The sequence below is a fragment of the Mytilus californianus genome, unplaced genomic scaffold, assembly GCF_021869535.1.
Source record: "Mytilus californianus isolate M0D057914Y unplaced genomic scaffold, xbMytCali1.0.p SCAF_6, whole genome shotgun sequence".
In the NCBI taxonomy this organism is placed as follows: Eukaryota; Metazoa; Mollusca; class Bivalvia; order Mytilida; family Mytilidae; genus Mytilus; species Mytilus californianus.
In genome coordinates this window covers 87,741,568-87,765,419 of record NW_026262712.1, presented here as the reverse complement: position 1 = coordinate 87,765,419, position 23,852 = coordinate 87,741,568, and the positions used below count along the sequence as shown (strand labels likewise).

Below are 23,852 nucleotides of genomic sequence, written 5' to 3'. Positions count from 1 at the left end.
AAAATTGCGGTTTTTATCCAACGCAATCATAGGTTTGAACGTCGTTTTCAATTTAGACTTGTTTATATTTTGTCGTTTGGGCTTGTATTATATTTTCCTTAGGGTTTATATGATCCGTTCATCCTATTTCGATTCTTTAAAATTCAAGAGTCTATCCTAAATTGAGGTAAATTTTATGGCCTTCCAAATACTGTTTCGATCCCTAACATCACTGAAGAGACATTAATTGTCAAAATCCGGATATGGTGTACTAATTTTTGCACCTTTTGTTTGCGGTATATCATCTTTTCCGCAAGTTTATTGTTTTCTGTTTGGTATTAGGGGACGACCATTTGATATTCTGGGGGGGGCCAGGTGGATTTTGAAAATAAATAACTCAGCCTTGATAATCACAAAAATAAATGGTTTGTTCTGTGGTAGTTTGAAAATAAATTACCTGACTTGCAATGTATTGAAAATAAATAACTCAGCAGGTCTAATCGAAAGTATGAGATGGCACCAGATTCTTCATAAATTCATCTTTTTTCCAAAAAAAAATCGGGGAAACACTTCCCATATCTTTTAATAATAAAAGTATAAATATTATTTAAATGTACTTGAAATGTCAGAAAATTGGTTTCATTTAACTTGAGGTTAATTGTCTCAGGAACACTTACCTCACTTTTATTAAATCAGGGCCGTAACTACATTGAGACAAATGCCTCATGTAGGAAATTTCAAAACCAAACGCTTGTCTCTATATCAAATTGTGTTCACCGTGAGTGCCTTGCAAGAAGCAAGTTCTGTTCTCCCTCAGACGTAGCCCCTGATTTTTCGGGATCAATGTTTCTTATTTATTTGTCTTTTGTTCATTGATTGCCCTTCTGTCATGTCTGTATTCTGTTAGTGTTGCATTCATTTTGTAATTTAGTAATTTTATTATTAACTTGATCTTGAGTTTAAAAAAACACAGCAGCCACAGACTTAGCTATGTGAATTACATTTTTGCTTTATCATGCATATTTGTCTTTTGATGTTGTTCCTAGAAACTTAAGTCTTACACTGAATCTATAACGTGATTTTGCTTTAAGACCAAAATATTGTCATAAAATTATTAAAACAGAACTTGCATTTTCAGTTTAAGAAATTTAAAGGGTCTGGGGAACACCCAGAAGGCATGATTTTGCATCATTTGTTCTATAGCTTCTTTGGGCCTTCAGCGGTTCAAAAACCCTTAAAAAAAAATTTAAAAGAGCCTTAGTTACAACCAAACTTTAATACTGTGTTTGTATGCAATACATGTATATGCATTGGGGAATATAGAAGATTCATTTCTGCAGAGGATAATAATTAATTCTGATTAAATGATACATAATGACTTTACTATACATGAATTATTTATAATAAACAAATAATTTTAAAATTGTATGTTTTCGAATATTATAAATATAGTTGTGAAAATAAATAATCAGTCCCTTGCTTTAATGAAAATGAAAAATCTTGCTACAATAGTGCAGAAAATAGATAATCTGTCCTCTTAGTTTACAAAAATAAATAACCGATTATTGTTTTCTGTTTGGTATTAAATTTATAATTAAGATCCATTTTGTTACATCTGGTGATCCGATTATTTGGTAATCGCCAATGGCAGTCAGCAGGGTTTAAGAACATCCGTTGTTCAACCTGCTAGTCAAATGCATTTTGTTAAAATATACTTTTTCGCTTTTTTGGTCTTTCGGAAAATGTTGTCTGTGCTGTATTTAGACCCCTCTACCAAGAAATTTGTTTTGCATGCACATGTATAAAAATTGCAGTTTTTATCCAACGCAATCATAGGTTTGAACGTTGTTTTCAATTTAGACTTGTTTATATTTTGTCGTTTGGGCTTGTATTATATTTTCCTTCGGGTTTATATGATCCGTTCATCCTATTTCGACTCTTCAAAATTCAAGAGTTTATCCTAAATTGAGGTAAATTATACGGCCTTCCAAATACCGTTTCGATTCCTAACATCACTGAAGAGACATTAATTGTCGAAATCCGGATATGGTGTACTAATTTTTGCACCTTTTGTTTGCAGTATACCATCTTTTCCGCATGTTTATTGTTTTCTGTTTGGTATTAAACATTATAATTAAGATCCATTTTGTTACATCTGGTGATCCGGTTATTTGGCAGTCAGTAGGCTTTAAGAACATCCGTTGTTCGACCTGCTAGTCAAATGCTTTTTGTTAAAATATACTTTTCACTTTTTAGGTCTTTTGGAAAATGTTGTTTGTGCGGTATTTAGACCCCTCTACCAAGAAATTTGTTTTGCATGCACACGTATAAAAATTGCGGTTTTTATCCAAAGCAATCATAGGTTTGAATGTTGTTTTCAATTTAGACTTGTATACATGTATATATATATAAGTCTAAAGATTTGCACAACGGTACTAATATACGATGGTAATATACGAAGATGATGTTATAAAATCGTGTTGACAAATATTTCGGCTTAACAAATAGCCTTCGTCAGTGTCAATAGTTTTTTACAATACTTATTGTATGTGTAAAAATAGCTCAGTAATACAGGTAAGTTTTGGTCTATTGATTTAATCCCAAATTTTTAACATCATAATTTACAACAAAACTTGATACTCAAATATACATGATATATGTGACTGTCCATATGTATACCCCAAAATGAGAAGTATTTCTTATTGATGCCGTTTGGATGATGTTCATTTAGTTCCTTTATCCAAAAGCTCTCCTGAACCTGTAGCTGGGCATCAGTCCAGTGAATGTTCTGTTCAATCACTAGGATTTTCATGCGGTTAAAGTCATCAAGTTTATGACCCGACTGTCTGAAATGCTGAGAAACTGAGAGAAGTGGCTTCTTAGAGATATCACTCCTAGGCCTATGGCCATTGAGGCATTTGTGGAAAGGCTGCTTTGACTCACGAACATATTGGAGGCCACAAACTGAACATTCTAGAATGTAGATAATATTCATCATGTTCATACTTTTGCCGGTAACATTGCAAAATATCTTATAGTTATTTTCGGTTGCCTTACTGTGAAAAGTTGATGAGTGATGCATCTGTGGGCAGCATTTGCAGCGTTTTTCATCACAGAAACGACATTTTCCAGAAGTACTTCTATGATCAGACACCTCAGCCCGCACCAAAAGGTTCCGCAGACTATTGGGTTGCCTAAAAGCTATCATGGGAGGTTCGGGAAAAATCTTAGATTTTTTGGAATTCTTTTCAACTGTTTTCCAATGCTCACGTATGACATGAAATTTTTTTTGAGAGATGGGTGGTAGGTAAGAACACATGGAGTCCTTTTATTTTTCTTTTTATCTTTGTATTCTAACAGTTTACTCCTTGGGATAGTTTCTGCTTTCAGAAAACTTTTTTGAATCGTTCTGTGTTTGTAGCCCCTTCTCTTCAAGCGGGTTTCGAGTTGACATAGTTGTTTCTGTGTTGACTCTGAGTGCCTGACTGTATGGGATATGCTCTTAGTATAATGAGCAGGATGGCAACTCTTAGGGGACAAGTATTGGTGAGTATCAGTAGGCTTAGAATATAGATCTGTGGATATAATGCCATATGTGAGGGAGCTTGAATGTATATATATATACATTGATATATATATATTTACAATTTATATGACCCTTTTGTGTCTGAAATAAAGATATCTTATCTTATAATTTAAATGATAAATGTAATGAATAAAAAATTATATAAAGGGCTTAAAACTGTCATTCCTAACATCTGATACAAGCTATCAAGTTTTTATAGGACCGCAAAAATTTTTTTGGGTTCGTATAATGCTATGATGTCGTCGTCATCTGCGACGTCGTCCGAAGACACATTTGGTTTCCGGACAATAACTTTAGTTTAAGTGAATGGATCTCTATGAAATTTTTTAAGAAGGTTCAATACCACAAAAGGAAGGTTTGGATTGATTTAAAATTTTGGGGGTGATGGTCCCAACCGTTTAGGAATAAGGGGCCCAAAACAAGCATTTTTCTAGTTTCAGGATAATAACTTGTGTATAAGTATTTAAATTGCTCTGAAATTGTACCACAATGTTTAATACCACAAGTAGAATGTTGGGATTCATTTTGGGGGTTATGGTGCCAACAATTTAGGAATTAAGGACCAAAAAGGGGCCCAAAACAAGCAATTTTGTAGTTTCCGGACAATAACTTGTGTGTAAGTGTATGGATCTCTCTGACATTGTACCACAAGGTTCCATATCACAAAGGGAAGGCTGGGATTGAGTTTGGGGGTAATTGCCCCAAATATGCAGGAATTAGGGACAAAATAAGGGCCAAAAACACACTTTTTTCTAGTTTCCAGACAATAACTTGTGTTTAAGTGTACTACAAGGTTCCATAATACTAAGCAAAGGCTGGGATTGAGTTTGGGGGTAATTGCTCCAAGGGGGATTAAAAAAATTGGGGGGGGGGGTATTTTTTTCTAATTTTTTTAAGGGGTTCATATTTTTTTTCTTAAAATTTTTCAAATTTCAAATTTTTGAAAAGTTTTTAGAAGAAATCTTCAATTGCAGAGTATTGCGCAATAGATTTGTGAGACCTTTGACCACATTTGTTTTGTGTCAGAAACCTATATTATGTAAAAAATTTGATTACAATCAAAATTCAGACAGTATCAAGCTTTAATATTGTGTCCAAATTTGCCCCAACTGTTCAGGGTGCGACCTCTGCAGTCGTATCAGGCTGCGCTCAGCGAAGCATTTTATTAATCATTAGTTACTCTATCAACCCCTATTCTGTTACTGTATCTTCTTCATTCTTTGTCCATGTTGTCTGGTTGAAGTTAGAATTATATCTGGGTTTTTTTTCCAAAATTGTTTTTCATCTTCATTTAATACTGCTGTTTAAATTGGTTTATATCAATTTAGAATTCATATATACTTGCCTATATTATCACAGGCATGATAGTACATTAAAAGGAATATTATGAAATAATAACTATTGAACTATTTTTGGCATCTGTCATCATGAGATGATAGGAACCAGTTACCACTGGTAACAACCATTTTTGACATAATTTTGATACCATTTACCATTTGATTCTTTGGCCTATTGTTTGATATATATATATATTTTTTGATTCTTGATGTTAAACCAATTTTGTGCAATTGAAAGGGTGTAATGAAGTTCTATTGTTTAACTTTAGCTAATACTTCATTAACTGAACTGACAAATAATATATTTTCCAATTCACTATAAACATGATGAAAAAAAGGTTTGGGAAACAGCTTGAAGGAAGTAATTTTTGTTCAAATTGCCTGAAGTGGTTATTTATATTTTGGGAAATTTTGAAATATTCCTCTTTGTAGTTTACTTCATGAGTAAATTATTGTACAAAATGTGCATGTATATGTCGGATTTAACCAAAATTACCGAACATTTCATTAATTCTAATGACCGAAAAAATTTCTGAAATATTAATTTTATACTATAATAAGCAATTATTTCATTCCTTCATATGATGTCTAAAATGAATAACAGAAATCGGGAAAAATATTGGATAGTACAACAGACCACATCCACCACCAGCACCCAACTTCTCTGAAACATATTGAATAGTGCAAAAGACCACATTCACCACCAACACCCAACTTCTCTGAAAAATATTGGATAGTACAACAGACCGCATCCACCACCAGCACCCAACTTCTCTGAAACATATTGAATAATGCAACAGACCACATTCACCACCAACACCCAACTTCTCTGAAAAATATTGGATAGTGCAACAGACCACATTCACCACCAACACCCAACTTCTCTGAAAAATATTGGATAGTACAACAGACCACATCCACCACCAGCACCCAACTTCTCTGAAACATATTGAATAGTGCAACAGACCACATTCACCACCAACACCCAACTTCTCTGAAAAATATTGGATAGTACAACAGACCACATCCACCACCAACACCCAACTTCTCTGAAAAATATTGGATAGTACAACAGACCACATCAACCACCAGCACCTAACTTCTCTGAAAAAATTGATGTTTCACAAAGACAAATAACAACAATTACACAATGTATATACATTTTGTACATGTAGCATTGTCCATGTTGTCCAGATATAGCCTGTCTTGGTTAAAGACACAGCAGCCAATGGGGTTGAGTTAAACCATGTTCACACAAATCTCTCCTTTGTCTATCTGGTCTATGTAGCTACAGCTGTTGGTAGCCCATGTACTTATGGTTATGCACTCAAGAAAAGAAAAATCTGAAACATTATTCCTAACATTACTGGTTTCATAAAATCTCAACATAAAGATTTATTGTAATCGACAGTATTTGTGAGAGGGCACTGCTCCAGAAAGTACACATATTTAGAATTGTAAGACCATAGGAAAAAAAGAAACATTTACAATCACATTAAAATAAATTGATGATTTACAATTATATGGACAGACTGATGGACATTCTAACAAGAGTTACCTTTCCTTGTCTAATAAATTTTAAAAGTAAATGCTAACATACTGATTAATAAACCTGGGCAAGTTTCTTTTTATTTTGCAAGTGTAGATAAAGTTTGTCATTTACTGTTTATTTCAGTTGTGGATTCAGGATTTAAAAAAGGGGGCCCAGGCAAGACAATGTTATTCTTAACAAAAGTCTATGCATTATTCCCCTCCTTGAAATCCACCTCTGTAGTTTACCTAAATAAGTTAGTACATGTACATGTCTATGTTTTCGTTACTTGTTTAGAAGTTTATAGTTTGATTAAGTTCTGTATCATGTATTTCAGAAATTTGTTCTATACAATAAAATAACTATATTTTCTTACAGCAAATCTACCTCCACCACCATCATATGAAGATGCTATAAAAGGCCAGCCTCCTCCTAGTACTCCCTATCCTACACAAACGCCTTATCCACAACAACAATATGCTCCACCTCAGCAGTATGGTGGACCAACTCAACCTTATCCACAGCAGACTTATCCAGGGTATCCTCCAGGACCTGGAATGCAGGGATATCCACCAGGGCCTGGGATGCAAGGATCTAATTATTCTCCTTCAGGATATGCTTATAACACATATCCAACATGTACAACTGTAGCTCCAACTACTATGGCCCCTAGTGCATATACTGGCACAGTATGTATTATTTATGCACATTAAGGTGGTACCAAACACCTTGACTAAAAATAATTTGGCTCGTTTAATTTTCATAAAATTTTGACAAAATATTTACTTTGACCCTTTGACAAAAATATAAAAAAATTTTAAAATTTGAACCACACACTTTATCGAAAAAATTTCATTGGATATATAGCAGTTTGACAAACACTAATTTTGATCATTGAGAAGCTAAATATTTCCTTAACAATAGAATGTGATTAAAACTTTCAGCTGATTTTTACAGAGTTATCTCCCTGTAGTGTTATGTACCACCTTAAGTTAATATATATGTTTTACAATAAAATTGGTTATGTCAGAAACAATAAATAGCTTTCCTGACTATGTGAATTATGACCATTACCAAAGGTCTGTTGTAAAAATTTCAAAAACTGCCTCGTTCCAAATTTTTGGGAAATGAGGAATTTTTGATATGGTTTGGAACTACAATTGTTGTCAACAGCCATTGAGTATGGCAGCCCCATGTCTTTAGTAGAATTCAACACAATATTATTCAATTAGATGGACTGTATTGCTTATACATGTATGATACAACTGACCAATATGCATGTACATATTTGCAGCCGAGTCCTGAGCTTTTGACTTTTAAGAGTTTTCAGTCCATTGTACATGTATAGGTAAGTACCATATTTGAAAATACACTAAAAATTCTTTTAAACACTAGTGAAAAGTGTTCAGCATTCATGATCATAATCATCCTAAAAGATGTTTACTCCTCAAAAATATAGTAGCCTTATTCAGTTAAGAATTGTCTAACTGTATCTTTTATGCCAACTTAGACATTCCATTTAATTTCCCTACTAAATATTTGTTTGTTGCCCAAAACCATCACAAATGACGTCTAGTGTATTGAACTTGTAAACTTAACCTTCAAAACACTAAGTTACTTTTAAATTCTAATATTAGTTTACAAATGTAGATCCTGCAAGATCATTGTTATATTTGCTTAATTTTACTTTTTTGTGAGGTATTGATTCTAAAAAGGTATAGCCATGATAAAAGTACATGTGTATTTATGATGTCTAAAACAAAATGATCTCATTACTTGCTATATGCACTGTCTCAAATTTTTTTGAGAATCTGCAATAAAAGAAAGGTAACTCATGAATTGAAGAATGTTTCTCAAGTAGAGAACCACTTGATATCAGGCTCATTAGAAAAATTGTAACGATTTCAGGACAAAGTATTGACATTTATACTTACATGAAAAAAATATGTTTATATTTGTATTTTTTCTATTTAATAGAGTTTTGTTGTCACATCAGAACAAATGCAAGCACAAAGAAGAAAAAAGATGATCATGATGTTTTTTGTAGGAATAGTTATGATCGTGGTTTTTATTATAGTTATAACATCCTTTTAAACAGAAAGTAAGTGTTTATTATAGTTATAACATCCTTTTAAACAGAAAGTAAGTGTTTATTATAGTTATAACATCCTTTTAAACAGAAAGTAAGTGTTTATTATAGTTATAACATCATTTTAAACAGAAAGTAAGTGTTTCTTATAGTTATAACATCCTTTTAAACAGAAAGTAAGTGTTTTTTATAGTTATAACATCCTTTTAAACAGAAAGTAAGTGTTTACTATATTTATAAGTTATAACATCCTTTTAAACAGAAAGTAAGTGTTTTTCTTATGTTTGAACAATTGAATGAATGTTACTTATCTTAAAACATGAAGATTTTAAATTTGCAGAAGAACTTGTATACATGTTATAAAAGGTCCTAAAAAATTTTACACTTTTTTGTTAATTTTTAGAAAATGACACAGTCAATTTTCTTTTACCATTGACCAGACTTCCAACACGCATTCCGAACTCGGTTCCGTATTTTACATACTTAAAGTGAATGTTAGTATGCCCATACATTTGTAAAAGAAAGACAACTCCAGCGTTACAAATGTACATTTTAAAATAACAGATGGTGTTGTCTCCCTTCAATTTGTCTTGTTGTGTACAAAATGGAGGTCATTAACCTTCGTGACCGTCGGACAATTTTCAATCATATTGTTGGAAATAAAACTGGAACAGAATTAAATTTGTAATTTTCATTCTTTAATTTCTTAACCTGTCATACCTGCCAACTTGCACGATTCAGGCGTGAAATACTCGATTTTGACCCCTTGTCACGATTGCACGATTGTGATCGTGTAAAAACCTCTAAACCACGATTTTGTTAAATTCTACTGTTCCCAATATTTCAAACTTTCCTTCTTCTTCTTCTGTGTATTAGCCTCCTTTAAGTAGGAGCACCTCCGAATGGAGTATATACCCTTAATGCATTATTAAATTTTTAATCACATTGTAAATATGTACAGCACATGCATATAAAAGAAACAAAGTTTTATTTTTTACATGGCATATATACAGGGAATTGGGTTTTATTTTTAAACTATCTCACCTCATGTATATGTTAAAATCAATTATTATTGTTTTATATAAAATCTAGAATAAAAGTAAACCAGTTATTGTTAAAAGATAATATTAAGTAAAATATGATCAGATTTGATAAAAAACAGGATTTTAATCCGCTATAATATATTAAGAGTAGCGATTTCATAATAATGTAAAATACATAATGGATTTGGTGCATTTTACATTTATATAGAACTTATTGGAGTAAAATAGTACACTTTAAAATAATAAAATAAAATAAAATTATTTATTTATTTCTTTTTAACTAAGGTGGTTTTGGATGTTATCTGTGACGATTTTTGATCTCTTTCCTTTTGTCTACTAAGATTTTATATTCACTTTATTTAATTATTGCATTAATTATAAGATAATTTGGCATCAATAGTGAGTTTTAAATGAGATTAAAATAGCTTTTAGAATATATATGTATATGAATTTTGATTCTTTTCTTTTTTTTATTTTCTTTGTTTGCACATTATGTACATTATATTTTATGCATTGTATACTTTATATTTCATATTTCAGACTCGGTGCCGGGCTATGTATTCTAATGTCTATATGTATTATATTAAGGCATTATATTCTGTTCACTGAAATATTCCTCATGTTGTCCTGAGCTATGAATACTGTTTGTTATGGAATTATTCATATACATATCCTTCTGTCTATTCTTATTCATTATTTTTTTCCAGAATTTTCAATCTGTCCATATGTAGTTGAAAAATCAAGTTTCTTGTTTTGTTCTCAATAATGTTCACTAATTTATTAGAATTGTTGAGCACTTCTTTATATTTTGTACAGTCTACTATCAACTGAGAGATTGCTGTCTTGTTTTTAAAGACATTGTTCCACTTTTCTGCAGTAATCTCATTGGTGATGATTTCTCTTATTTCTGAGAAGTACTTTTCTCTTGTAGTACTTAGTATTGGACAGGTTGTTAGGAAATGTATCACATCCTCATTACCACTGCAACAAAGTTGTCAAGTTGCTTCCACATTGTAATGTGTGAATTTGTATTTATCCGCTTGCAGTATATATGTCCCGGTCATTACTCTTGCTTTTATGATTGCCTTTCGTAGTTCGAATCGTGGGAGTTGTTTAACATTCCAGACATGATGTGGTTTGTTTGGTTCTAGATTGCTTGTATTGAGGAATTTTAGACTTGATTTGTTTTCTACATCAGCTAGGGTCTTTTCATTCCAAAATTTATCCACTTTTATCTTGATAGTGTTTTTCCAATGCTCTTTCTTTGGCGTGTTCTTTTGTAATTGAGTGATGCTTGGCAGCCCATACATTTCTAATATATCCATTATTCTTGTAAAAAAGCTCTTATTGTTGTCAAAATTTGTAGTTACTTGTCTGGTTAATATTTGATGTATTTGATCATTTCCACAGTTTAACAAAGATAAAAGGAGTGATAGACATCTTTTGTGTATTTCTGCCTCTATCGGCAAGGCTCCTATTAATAGTAAGACTGCTGCGTTAGATATTCTTTCTGGTAGGGATTGTATATGCCGGAGATTTTTCCTGTGAAATTTTTCAAGTTGCTCAATATTTGTCTTTGTCATGGGTAATACTTCGAGTCCATATATAAGCCTTGGTACAACATATGTTTTATAGATATTGTATGATGTTGGAGGATCCAGACCATTTGTTCCATGGACTCCTGACCCCATTAGTGCATATTTCGTCCTTCTCGCAAATTGTATTCTTTCTTGAATATTTATTTGGCATTCATTCTTTTCAGCTCTTATAATACCTAGATGTACACCTGATTCAGCAGTATTTATTTCATTTCCACCTTAATTCCATTTATAGTTACTTTTTGTCTTTGAGCAATCAATAATTTGTGTTTTCATTGGATGTATGGTATAATGATGTTCATTGGCATATCTGCTCAGTACGTTTAGCATTATCTGAAGCTCATTTTCATTGTTAGAGATAAATGCTATGTCATCAGCACATGTTGGGGTGCCTGCATATATATTTCCTAGGTGATATCCTAGAGCATTTTCTTCTAATTCTACAAGTAAATTCTGGACAAAAACCTTGTAAAGATGAGTGGATAATATTCCTCCTTGTCTCACACCTTGTTTGATGTTGAATGGGGTACTGATACCGTCCAGCCATTTCACTTTTGATGTCAGGTCATTATAGAGTTCTGTAAGTATCTTCCAATATACTGGATGTATATCCTGATTCAGCATCTTGTCCATCAGAATATAATGCTGAACTACATCAAATGCAGATTTTACGTCCAAAATATTAATAAAGAAATTTTCAGATCCTTTTTTTTCCTCATACCTGTCTTCTGATATAATTAGACTGGCCATTATTGGTGACAGACCTTTTGTAAAGCCAAACTGGAGGTCTGTTTTTGATTCTAAATTCAGCTTGGTTAGGAATGAGTACTCAAATGTTTTTCCTGTAACCGGTGTAACTGTTATGCCTCTATAATTGCCTAATTCAGTGGAATCTTTATCTTTTTTAAGCACTGGAGTGAGTATTCCGGACTTGAATAAGGTTGGAACCTTCCTATATTATAAGATGTTGTTAAATATTGATTTTAAAGCTGGTGTTACAATTTCTTTTGCATTTTTTAAATGTTCTGCTGTGATTCCATATTCATCAGGACTTTTTTTGGTGTTAAGACAATCTATTGCTTTCTCTATTTCAGATTCTGTAAACAATTCTGGAATATCTGTACATTCCTGTAAGGCCTCTTGTATGCAACTTTGTCTAATTTTGCATAAATTCAAATAGTTACAGTCGTACTGTTCTTCTTTTGGTATACTTAGGTCTTCATAGTACTGTGCAAAACCTTTTCTTTGCTCTTCTGGTAGGAACATGTATTCACCATTGATTTTAAGGCAATTTGTTGTTGGTCGATTGTTATTTCTACTTCTGTTTATCAGCCTATAAAATAGCTGTGTGTTGGGATTGTCTATTATTTGCTGATATAGTTTTTGTCTGTCTAATGCTTGCTCTGCTCTAAGTTTGCTTCTTAACTTCTTTTTTCATTCTTTAGCTCACTTGCTAAGACATGATCTTTTGTTTTTCCAACACTCTGCCATTTCTTGTATATCTCTTTACATGATTTTAAAATTGTAAGAACTTCAGGAGAGGCTTTCCATTTTGGACCTTTTGTTTGCAACAATTTAGTTGGCATTGTTTTTTTACCTGCAATAGTCATTGCTTCCATTAACATGTCTAACTGTATGTTTACATCTTTTTCATTCTCTATGGAGCTTATACTGTTTTGAATGATACTATTATAACTCTTTTTGTCAATTTGATCCCATTGCAATTTGTACTTTGATTTATTGTTCTGTTGGTTTGATTTTCTGATTTTTATACGACCGCAAAAAAATTTTTGTGGTCGTATATTGGTATGACGTTGTCGTCGTCCGGCGTCGTCGTCCGAAGACGCATTAGTTTTCGCACTCTAACTTTAGTTAAAGTGAATGGATCTCTATGAAATTTTACCATAAGGTTTAATACAACAAAAGGAAGGTGGGGATTGATTTTGGGGGTTTTGGTACCAACAGTTAAGGAATTAGGGGCCAAAAAGGGGCCAAAAATAAGCATTTTCTAGTTTCCAGACAATAACTGTGGAACGGTGTATGGATCTCTCTGAAATTATACTACAAGTTTCCATACGACAAAGGGATGGTTAGGATTTGCTTTGAGGGGTTATGGCTCAAACCGTTTAAGAATTAGGGGCAAAAAAGGGGGAAAAAGAAGGTTGTCCTGGTTAATGGACAAATACTTTAGTACAAAACATAATTTAAAGCAGTGTAAGGGAGATAAATCAAATACATCATTGAAATTATCTCCCTTACACTGCTTTTAAATTATGTATAAAGTAATGGTTAATGAACAATTAAGATAATTTAAAACAGTGTAAGGGAGGTAATCCAAATACAACGTTTTGGTTACTTCCCTTACACTGCTTTTAAATTATGTTTAAAGAAATGCATATTTATAAAGGAAGACCAGTAAAAATATCTGCAAATGTTGCATCTTTTTTTTTTACGAAAAAATCCATATGAAAGATTTGACACTATATTTTAAATTCTATTATAAAATAGATTAAGTTAGCACTATGGTAAATTTAAATGGGTAATTATGGTTTGGGGGAAAAAATGGGGGGGGGGGTAAAAAGAAATTGTGGGGGGTCAATTTTTTCTCATTTCAGATTTCAGAAATTAAAAAGAATTATTCTTCAAATATTATTTTTTTTTCAAATTTCAAATATTGAAAAATTTCAAGAAGTAATCTTTAATTGCACAGTATGGGGCATTAGATTTGTGAAATCTTTGACCACATTTATTTATTTGTTATGCCGAATCTAACGATGTATTTAGATTTTTAATTTTGGATCCAGTTTTCAAATTGGTCTACATTAAGGTCCAAAGGGTCCAAAATTAAAATTTGTTTGATTTTAACAAAAATTGAATATATGCTGAATCTAAACATGTATTTAGATTTTTGATTTTTGGCCCAGTTTTCAAGTTGGTCCAAATTGGGGTCCAAAATTAAACTTTGTTTGATTTCAACAAAAAATTGAATATATGGGGTTCTTTGATATGCTGAATCTAACCATGTATTTAGATTTTTTATTTGTGGACCCCGCTATCAAATTGGTTCATATTGAGGTCAAAAGGGTCCAAAATTAAACTTTGTTTGATTTCATCAAAAATTGAATTATTGGGGTTCTTTGATATGCCAAATTTAACCGTGTATTTAGATTTTTAATTTTGGGTCCCGTTTTTTAAATTGGTCTACATTAAGGTCCAAAGGGTCCAAAATTAAACTTAGTTTGATTTTAACAAAAATTGAATTCTTGGGGTTCTTTGATATGCTGAATCTAAACATGTGTTTAGATTTTTGATTATGGGCCCAGTTTTCAAGTTGGTCCAAGTTGGGGTCCAAAATTAAACTTTGTTTGATTTCAACAAAAATTGAATATATGGGGTTCTTTGATATGCTGAATCTAAACATGTATTTAGATTTTAGATTTTTGGCCCAGTTTTCAAGTTGGTCCAAACTGGGGTCCAAAATTAAACTTTGTTTGATTTCAACAAAAATTGAATATATGGGGTTCTTTGATATGCTGAATCTTACCTTGTATTTAGATTTTTTATTTGTGGGCCCGCTATCAAATTGTTTCATATTGAGGTCAAAAGGGTCCAAAATTAAACTTTGTTTGATTTCATCAAAAATTGAATTTTTGGGGTTCTTTGATATGCCAAATCTAACCGTGTATTTAGATTTTTAATTTTGGGTCCCGTTTTTTTAATTGGTCTACATTAAGGTCCAAAGGGTCCAAAATTAAACTTAGTTTGATTTTAACAAAAATTGAATTCTTGGGGTTCTTTGATATGCTGAATCTAAACATGTGTTTAGATTTTTGATTATGGGCCCAGTTTTCAAGTTGGTCCAAGTTGGGGTCCAAAATTAAACTTTGTTTGATTTCAACAAAAATTGAATATGTGGGGTTCTTTGATATGCTGAATCTAAACATGTATTTAGATTTTAGATTTTTGGCCCAGTTTTCAATTTGGTCCAAACTGGGGTCCAAAATTAAACTTTGTTTGATTTCAACAAAAATTGAATATATGGGGTTCTTTGATATGCTGAATCTTACCTTGTATTTAGATTTTTTATTTGTGGGCCCGCTATCAAATTGGTTCATATTGAGGTCAAAAGGGTCCAAAATTAAACTTAGTTTTATTTTAACAAAAATTGAATTTTTGGGGTTCTTTGATATGCTGAATCTAAACATGTGTTTAGATTTTTGATTATGAGCCCAGTTTTCAAGTTGGTCCAAGTTGGGGTCCAACAAAATTAAACTTTGTTTGATTTCAACAAAAATTGAATATATGGGGTTCTTTGATATGCTGAATCTAAACATGTATTTAGATTTTAGATTTTTGGCCAAGTTTTCAAGTTGGTCCAAATTGGGTTCCAAAATTAAACTTTGTTTGATTTCAACAAAAATTGAATATATGGGGTTCTTTGATATGCTGAATCTAACCATGTATTTTGATTTTGGACATTGGACCATAATAGGTAAATTAAAAAAATTGAAGTTCTTAGACCACATTCTTTCTGTGTCAGAAACCTATGATGTGTCAAATATTTAATCACAATCCAAATTCAGAGCTGTATCAAGCTTGAATGTTGTGTTCATACTTGCCCCAACTGTTCAGGGTTCGACCTCTGCGGTCGTATCAAGCTGCGCCCAGCGAAGCATTTTATTGTCATTTGAGAGGTTTTTTCCATTTTAACAATTGTGTGTGCCGAGGTGTTTGCACAAGATTTTTCCTCTATTGTATAGTCCTCTACCAAATTTTCATCTTGAATCAGTATGTAATCAATTTGGGATGAGGAGTTGCCTGCATGATGGAAGAATGTGTGAGTGTTTACTAATTCGACTCCAGTTGTCAGATTCATGTTCTTGGCAAAATTCCTGAGCATTTTGTCATGTTTGTTAGTTCTTGATGTTTGTAATGTTCCATTTAAATCTCCAGCTAGTACAATTTTGTGCGTATTTTCGTTTTTCTGTATTATACCATATATAATGTCCAAGCATTCTGTATATTCTGAAAGAGAGGCAGAATTATGTGTTGGCATATACGAATTGATAAGGCAAATATCCTTAGTTGCTGTTATAAGGATTGCTATTATCCTTTCATTTCCGTCTTTCAATTTCTTGATTCTGCTTGACCATTGTGAGGGCCACAGAACAGATACCCCTCCTCTTCCTTTTGGCAATTTAAAGCTATCCAATGGGTCGTTTGTGTCATAACACCTTGTATGATCATCCATCTTTGGTAGTAGTATCTTTATTTCCTTCTTTTGAAAGTCCCATAAAAAATGTTCCTGAAGACATAATATTGTTTTCAAAAGATCTAACGTGTGTAGGTATGCAATATTGGTTTTTAGTCCTTCAATATTAAATGTTATAATGTTGATGTTTTTATCACACGTTCTTTGTCTGTTGTTTTTTGGTGGGTTATCTCCGGAGGCCATCCTCTTTGGCTGTTGAGACGAAAATGGTGTTCCTTTGTATTCATGTTTATACTCTGATCTTCCTGAGTCGTCGAGCTGCTTTCATGAATTTCCATATTCGATATGGGTTTGCTGTTGACTTCTCTTAGATTTTGCTCCTCTGTCTGTGTCCAAATTTGTTTCTCTTTTCCTTTTTCATGATCATTTAGTCTTTCATTTCTTATTTGAGATGATTCCTTGCTCTGCTCATATAAAGCATTATATGAAGACGTTTCATTAAGTGTTTGATGTTGCTGGCAGTTGTCTTTTTTGTCATCAGTTTTTGAGTTTTGCTGGTAACTCTTTGTTTTGTCATCCCTCAGTTGGTCATTATTAGGATTTTGTATGATTTCTTCTCTCGTAGTATAATTATGGAGGAGCGGTTCTTGCTGTCTTGACTGCTGTGGATTTATCCGTATCTCATTTCCATTCTGTGACATATGATGGGGTTTTTGTTGTCTGTTGATCATGACTGGCCTGCTGTATTCCGGAGGATGAGGCAAGATGGTATGTGTATTCTGCGTTGTAGCGTTCATTGCAATAAGAGGATTGCAAATTCCTGTTGGTGTTCCATACATTGTAGGGGGATGATATGCTGATGGTATATTCATTTGCCTTTGCAATATCAATGGATTTGGTGCTGTATGCATGGAACTGTTTGTAGGATTTAGATGCACATTCTGCCCTAGATATGGTGGTATATGCATGAAGTTTTGTGATGAATTTGATGAAACATACATGCCTGTTTGCACTGGCTTTGGTGGTAAATGCATGAAGTGCTGCGATATATTTGGTGTTATATGAGGTATAACTCCTGGTATACCTTGTGGTATATGCATAAAGTGCTGCATTGGGTTTGGTGGTATCTGAGGTACAATTCCTGGTATGCATTGTGGTAGATGTGTATAGTGCTGCGTTGGATTTGGTGGTATATGAGGTACAACTCCTGGTACACTTTGTTGCGTTCCACATGGGTGTGGGCTGTAGTGCCTTATTTGTAGTGCCATCTGTGTGGTAATAGCTGTTTGCATGTACATATTCTGGACCATTTGGTTTTCTATTGTTTTCCTCAAACTTTTCCCAAGGGAGACAACTGTGATCAGCCAATCAAAATCGTTGTTTCTCTTGATCTTTGGGTATTGTAAACTGCAAATGTGCTAAATTTTGAACTTCTTCTACTTCTACCAGTTAGTGACCACCGTCATCATGTTGACTATTCTGTCACTTTTGGGTGTGCGCAAATATAATTTTGATTAAAGTAACAAACAAAAAAAGAACTTGTTAGGAACTCAGAATATTGTAGAAATCGTGATCATGGCAGACCAATTTCAATTACAAGAAGGTTCTTACACAGCTTAAGAAGTAAATCATGACTGATTGACAAAGTTCAAAGATACAGTTCAACCATAAACATAATAAACAGTAGCTAATGGACAAATTTTACACTTATGGTAACAGATCATACATGTTGTCATTCTTGAAATTAAATTACCAAATCAATTAAAGTACAATATTCTATCTTTTAATTTTCACAAGGAATCAGATATATTTCCTTCTTTGTGCATATTTTTATATTTGAAAAGTCAACAATCACTTTAATATTCCTGTGACCAATAATCTGATAATCCACCTTTAAGGTTTATCTAATATACACCAACAAAAATGGCTGTGTTTACAGCATGAAATTTTCTCTGAATGCAGACAAAACTGTGTAATTCTAATAGTTTTAAATCCTGGCAGCACCTGGCCACAACTCCTCTTTTTCCTGTGGTACCTGAAAACAATAAACCGGTTTGGTACATTGTTGAGGTCTGAAAGTGACTTATAACTGCCAACAGCCACATTATTTGGACTCTGGTAGATAGTACATCAGACTGTTATCTCTTTGGCAATCACACCCCATCTCCTTATTTTATTACGGGTCAATTATTTGAAATAAATGACTACAGTCATGACAGTACTCAACATTAAATCATTTGAAAAAAAATAATTTTGCAATAATTTATGTTGTCATTTTAAGATTTCAGTGTAAGCTTGCTTACTACAGCCTCTTCACAATGAAATTGAGTTGTATAGATGGTGTCACTTTGTTTATAATTGTGAAACTAGTATAACAATACTATTGTCTAAATCTACAGAAATTGATCATGTTTAGGTAACTGAAATAACAATGTGATTTTGTCACTAGGTCACCTGTAACTTATCTCTTGAATAAGGACTATGTTGGGTATAAGAGCTTTCTTACTACAGGCTCTTCATAATCATTTTGTTAAATAATTCTACAAATAAGGGAAACACATTCACATATTACTTTGAATATTGTAGATTGTTCAGGTAGTCTTGAGCTATTTCTTTGTACAGCAGAACAACTAGTAGTTATTTTCACTTCACACACATATATATATATCTTGACAAACAAATAAAAACGCTATAGATTGTGGAAACAATTCATATCTATTCTATCAGTCACCCTACCTACCATAAATTGAAACGTCGCCTAAGATTCAGTAGGTAAATTAAGTAAAAATCAAGACTTGTATCAAAAATATCCCAATATGAGAGACAATGGCGTCATTTTTACTTAGAGCTTTCAGCTCTTTGATTAGAAGTTTAACATTTGGGTTTCATATTCAAGTACACCCATGGGCCAGTAGCTCAGATTCAATGATTCATTAAGCTTGTCAAAGTAATTGAATGTTAGTTGAGTATGCTATCTTTGTTTGTGATAATAAACCTTTCATTTTCAAATCTAAGAAAAAATATTTTGAAGGTATCACATCAGTAACTCTAGATCTGTTCTAACGAATTAAATTTAAACTGGATATTTATATTGATTTATAAAACCTGTACAATCATTGGCCTCAATTGCTCTTAGATAAGGGTCTTCCTAACCAGACCTTGGGATTGAATCATTGATTTTTTTATTTTTTTTTTAAACTTTGAAAGTTTATTGTTATTATTTTAATTACTTCAATCATATACCGGTATTTAACGGGAATTATATATTTTTTAATTTAAATGTAAAATCATGTAATTTAAAGATGAATTTTACACATGCTTATATAGGTGTGAGTAAGAACCACATTCATCCAGTAGTAAATTATATTTTTAAAGTGAATTCATTACAACAACAATTATAAGAGTTTTATTGATGATTTACAATTTGCTTGTGAATTGATAAATCGTGTTTAATTGTCATTGTGTTTCTGATAGCTTGCCAGCTGTGTAAAACACAGGTAAACAGCCTAGAAAAGGTGACTTAGTCCTCTTGCATGATAGAAATTGAGTTGATTTTGTAATACATGTAGGCCCATTGGGTGTACATTTTTCCACTGCCCAAATGAGAAATAGGGATATGAAAACTCAGAGATTTCATCATAAGTGGAATATTTTGAAAAGTTTTAATCAAATCAATTTGAACAAATTTGTTCTCTGCACGTTCTCCTTATTTTCGTTTGGTTGTTCATTTGTTATGTGTGTGACAAATGAATGAAAATGAGGAGCAAGTATGGAGAACTTATCTTTATTGATCTTTGTTAGATTGAAACCAAAGTTCATCAACTTATTAAAACAATAAAACATTATGGGTAACTTTTCTAATGGAAAACGATTGAAAATTTAAATATGAGTTTTTGAAATAAATATTATGATCAGTTTTTATACGACCGCAAAAAAATTTTGCGGCCGTATATTGGTATGACGTTGGTGTCGTCTGCGTCTTGGTCGTCCGAAGACCCATTGGTTTTCGCACAATAACTTTAGTTTAAGTAAATGGATCTCTATGAAATTTTACCATAAGGTTCAATACCACAAAAGGATGGTTGGGATTGATTTTGGGGGTTATGGTACCAACAGTTAAGGAATTAGGGGCCAAAAATAAGCATTTTTGTAACTTCCAGATAATAACTTGTGTGTTAGTGTATGGATCTCTCTGACATTGTACCACAAGGTTCCATATCACAAAGGGAATGCTGGGATTGATTTTGGGGGTAATTGCCTCAAAATTTTATGAATTAGGGGCCAAAAAAGGGGCAAAAAATAAGCATTTTTCTAGTTTCATGACAATAACTTGTGTGTAAGTTTATGGATCTTCTGAAATTGTACTACAAGGTTCCATATCACAAAGGGCAAGCTGGAATTGAGTTTGGGGGTAATTGCCCAAAATGTTAAGGAATAAGGGGCCAAAAAGGGGCAAAAAACAAGCATTTTTCTAGTTTCATGACAATAACTTGTGTGTAAGTGTATGGATCTTTCTGAAATTGTACTACAAGTTTCCATATCACAAAGGGAAAGCTGGAATTGAGTTTGGGGGTAATTGCCCAAAACGTTCAGGAATAAGGGGCCAAAAATAAGCATTTTTCTAGTTTCCAGACAATAAGTTGTGTTCAAGTGTATGGTTCTCTCTGAAATTGTACTGCAAGGTACCATACTACAAAGGGAAGGCTTGGATTGAGTTTGGGGTGATGAATCATAAGGGGGTTTAAAAAATTGGGGAAGGGATTTTTATTTTCCTTTTTTTTTTTCTTTAAAATTTTCCATTTTAAGTTGGTTATTTTTTATTTATATATAAAAGCAAATAATAATGATATGGTTTGATTTCATCACAAATTGAAATATTGGGGTTCTTTGATATGCTGAATCTAACAGTTTTTATTTCACTGGGAAATCAATGTAATTCATTGCAACCAATGTAATAATTAAGGTTATCAATAAGACAATCAGTGAATTGGCATTGTGTATTAGGATTTTTAATTTTTGGTCCCGTTTTCCAATTGGTCTACATTAAGGTCCAAAGGGTCCAAAATTAAACTTAGTTTGATTTAAACAAAAAATGAATTCTTGGGGTTCTTTGATATGCTGAATCTAACCGTGTATGTATTTAGATTTTGGATATTGGACCATAATAGGTGAACTAAAAAATTTTAAGTTCTTAGACCACATTCATTTTGTGTCAGAAGCCTATGCTGTGTCAAATATTTAATCACAATCCAAATTCAGAGCTGTATCAAGCTTGAATGTTGTGTCCATACTTGCTCCAACTGTTCAGGGTTTGACCTCTGCGGTCGTATCAAGCTGGCCCAGCGGAGCATTTTATTGACATTTTTAATGTGTTTCTTTATGCATATGATTTCACAAGAATTGTCCTCAAACTTTTGGATCAGCCCTAGCACCTTGCACAAAGACTGAAAAAAATCAGATATGTCAATTTAGAGAATTGTCATGACAACACCAACACTGACAAATAATTAAACATTTGATTTGATTTGTAATTATAATGAATCATATATTTACCATGTTGAATTGCTTAAATCTATGTTATTTGGACTTGTTTGGATAGTTGTCTCATTGGCAATCATACCACATCATCTTGTTTTATATTAGGACTTTTTAGAATTATTATTCATACTATGGATGAATGATTTTCTAGAATTTTCAAAGAATATATCATCCAATAAAAAGTGTTCTTTAACATCCTCTACTTATTAAATAATAATTAATGGGCCGTTATATTCAAATTTTATCACGAGCATTAATTTTGTACATTTTTTCGTGCTCTAAAGCATTATTTCTTTTTGAAATGCATAGTAGCTTTTTTTTCAATTCCGATTTTAATACAACAAAATTGAAATAGTGTTTGCCCTTTGGTTACGAAACATGTGGTTTAAGTGGAAGGTAGATTGTAACAGCCATTGATATGTATATCTCAGACTGAGTCTGTGCTTAGTATAGATATATTGAGAATTTTATCATGCTGTTGTTTACAAAGTAAAAGAAGCACATCATATTAGAATGATATTTAATGAGATTTCATTTTCTGTCCAAATTTTAATGTCCATCCCTTCTACTTGTAGATTATGATCAACTGACTATTCTTTTTGCAAATAATTTTAACAGGTTTTCTTGCCTCTGAATTTAGATAAGGAGCATACTCCATTCAAATTGTCTATATATTTATAGTTTATAACTTATTTTTGCATGTTTTATTTACATTATTTAGTTCTTTATGCAAGAAAACTGTAAATTTTGTTTTCAAATGTCATTTAACCTCTTTTCTTACATAACTAGTTTTATATTTAGAAATATTAAAGATTAATGTTCAAGATTAAAAATCTAAACAATTTTAAAATAGAATTTAACCCAGCTGAAATAACAGCTGATTTTTCAAAAGCAGCATTATGGAACTTCCTAAAGCAGTATTTGACCAAGATTAAGATTAATGGATTATTGGTTGCTCAATGTCCCGCTGACATAACAGCTAAATTTTCAAAAGCTGCATTATGTGAAATCATAAAGCGCTTTTTTAGATTTTTATGCATATTCTTGTGGAGAACAAATTAACCATTAAACCAAGAGGTAAGATTTGCAAAGTGGCATGGGTCAACCAGGATAAAGGGCTGATATTTTGACTGCCACTGGAAAATAAGGGAATGTTAGAAAGAGGCAGACACCTACAAACCCCTTAAAGAGTTGTTACAAGTGTAGAGAGTGTGTATACCTTCCATTACAAGGCACCCGATTTCAAGCCTATTACAACTAACTGTGACTGGGTATCTATACATCTCACACAACCAAATGGGTGCCCCTAGTCAGAATGATTTTCAATTCCTGATGGGAGTGCCGCATTCAGGGGAGGATGGTTAAAAGTGTACACCCCCTTTGTCCTAAAAATTTTACAAACAAACACATTTATGAACTTAACAGTAAAAATTTCATCAAAATCGTAACCTGAAATAAGTTTTTGACAATGTTTTTAAAAAAATTAAAAAAATGTAACTACAGCCAAAATATTTTAACCAACAACCTTGACTTTGGCAGAAATGGTCATTGTATTATGTAATAATTGGCTTTATCATTATCATTACCTACATAACACATAGTCTGTAGTTTATACATTTGTACTTCCTTCCTCAAAAGTTTGCCTGATCATTCTCATTACATGTATTTATTCATTACAAAATGTAGTTTGTTAAAGTCCCATCTAGGATACCAGTAGTGTTTACCAAGAGGGGGTAGGGGGTGGGGGTTATCATGTTAACTAGTGTATGTGTCCATCAATCTATGTCTGTTGGTTAAGTTTTAGGTTTAATGCAGTTTACCATGAGGTTGTGTTCACGTGAAGTTATAACTTAGTACATGTGGTCATTGTGGTGTGAATGTTTAAAAATATATGCCAAATTAGAGTTGTGGCCCAGATTTTACAGTCCACTGATCAGGT

At 32.5% G+C, this 23,852-nt stretch overlaps 1 protein-coding gene across 1 annotated transcript in view; it reads left to right on the top strand.

Annotated features, from left to right (window-relative positions):
- LOC127705960 (uncharacterized) overlaps positions 1-23,852 on the top strand; it is a 31,844-nt gene that overhangs the window by 1,718 nt on the left and 6,274 nt on the right. The window contains exons 2-3 of the mRNA XM_052210344.1: positions 6,812-7,122; positions 8,411-8,534. Coding sequence (XP_052066304.1) covers positions 6,812-7,122; positions 8,411-8,527 — 428 coding nt within the window. The 3' untranslated portion in view covers positions 8,528-8,534. The remainder of the gene's footprint in view (positions 1-6,811; positions 7,123-8,410; positions 8,535-23,852) is intronic.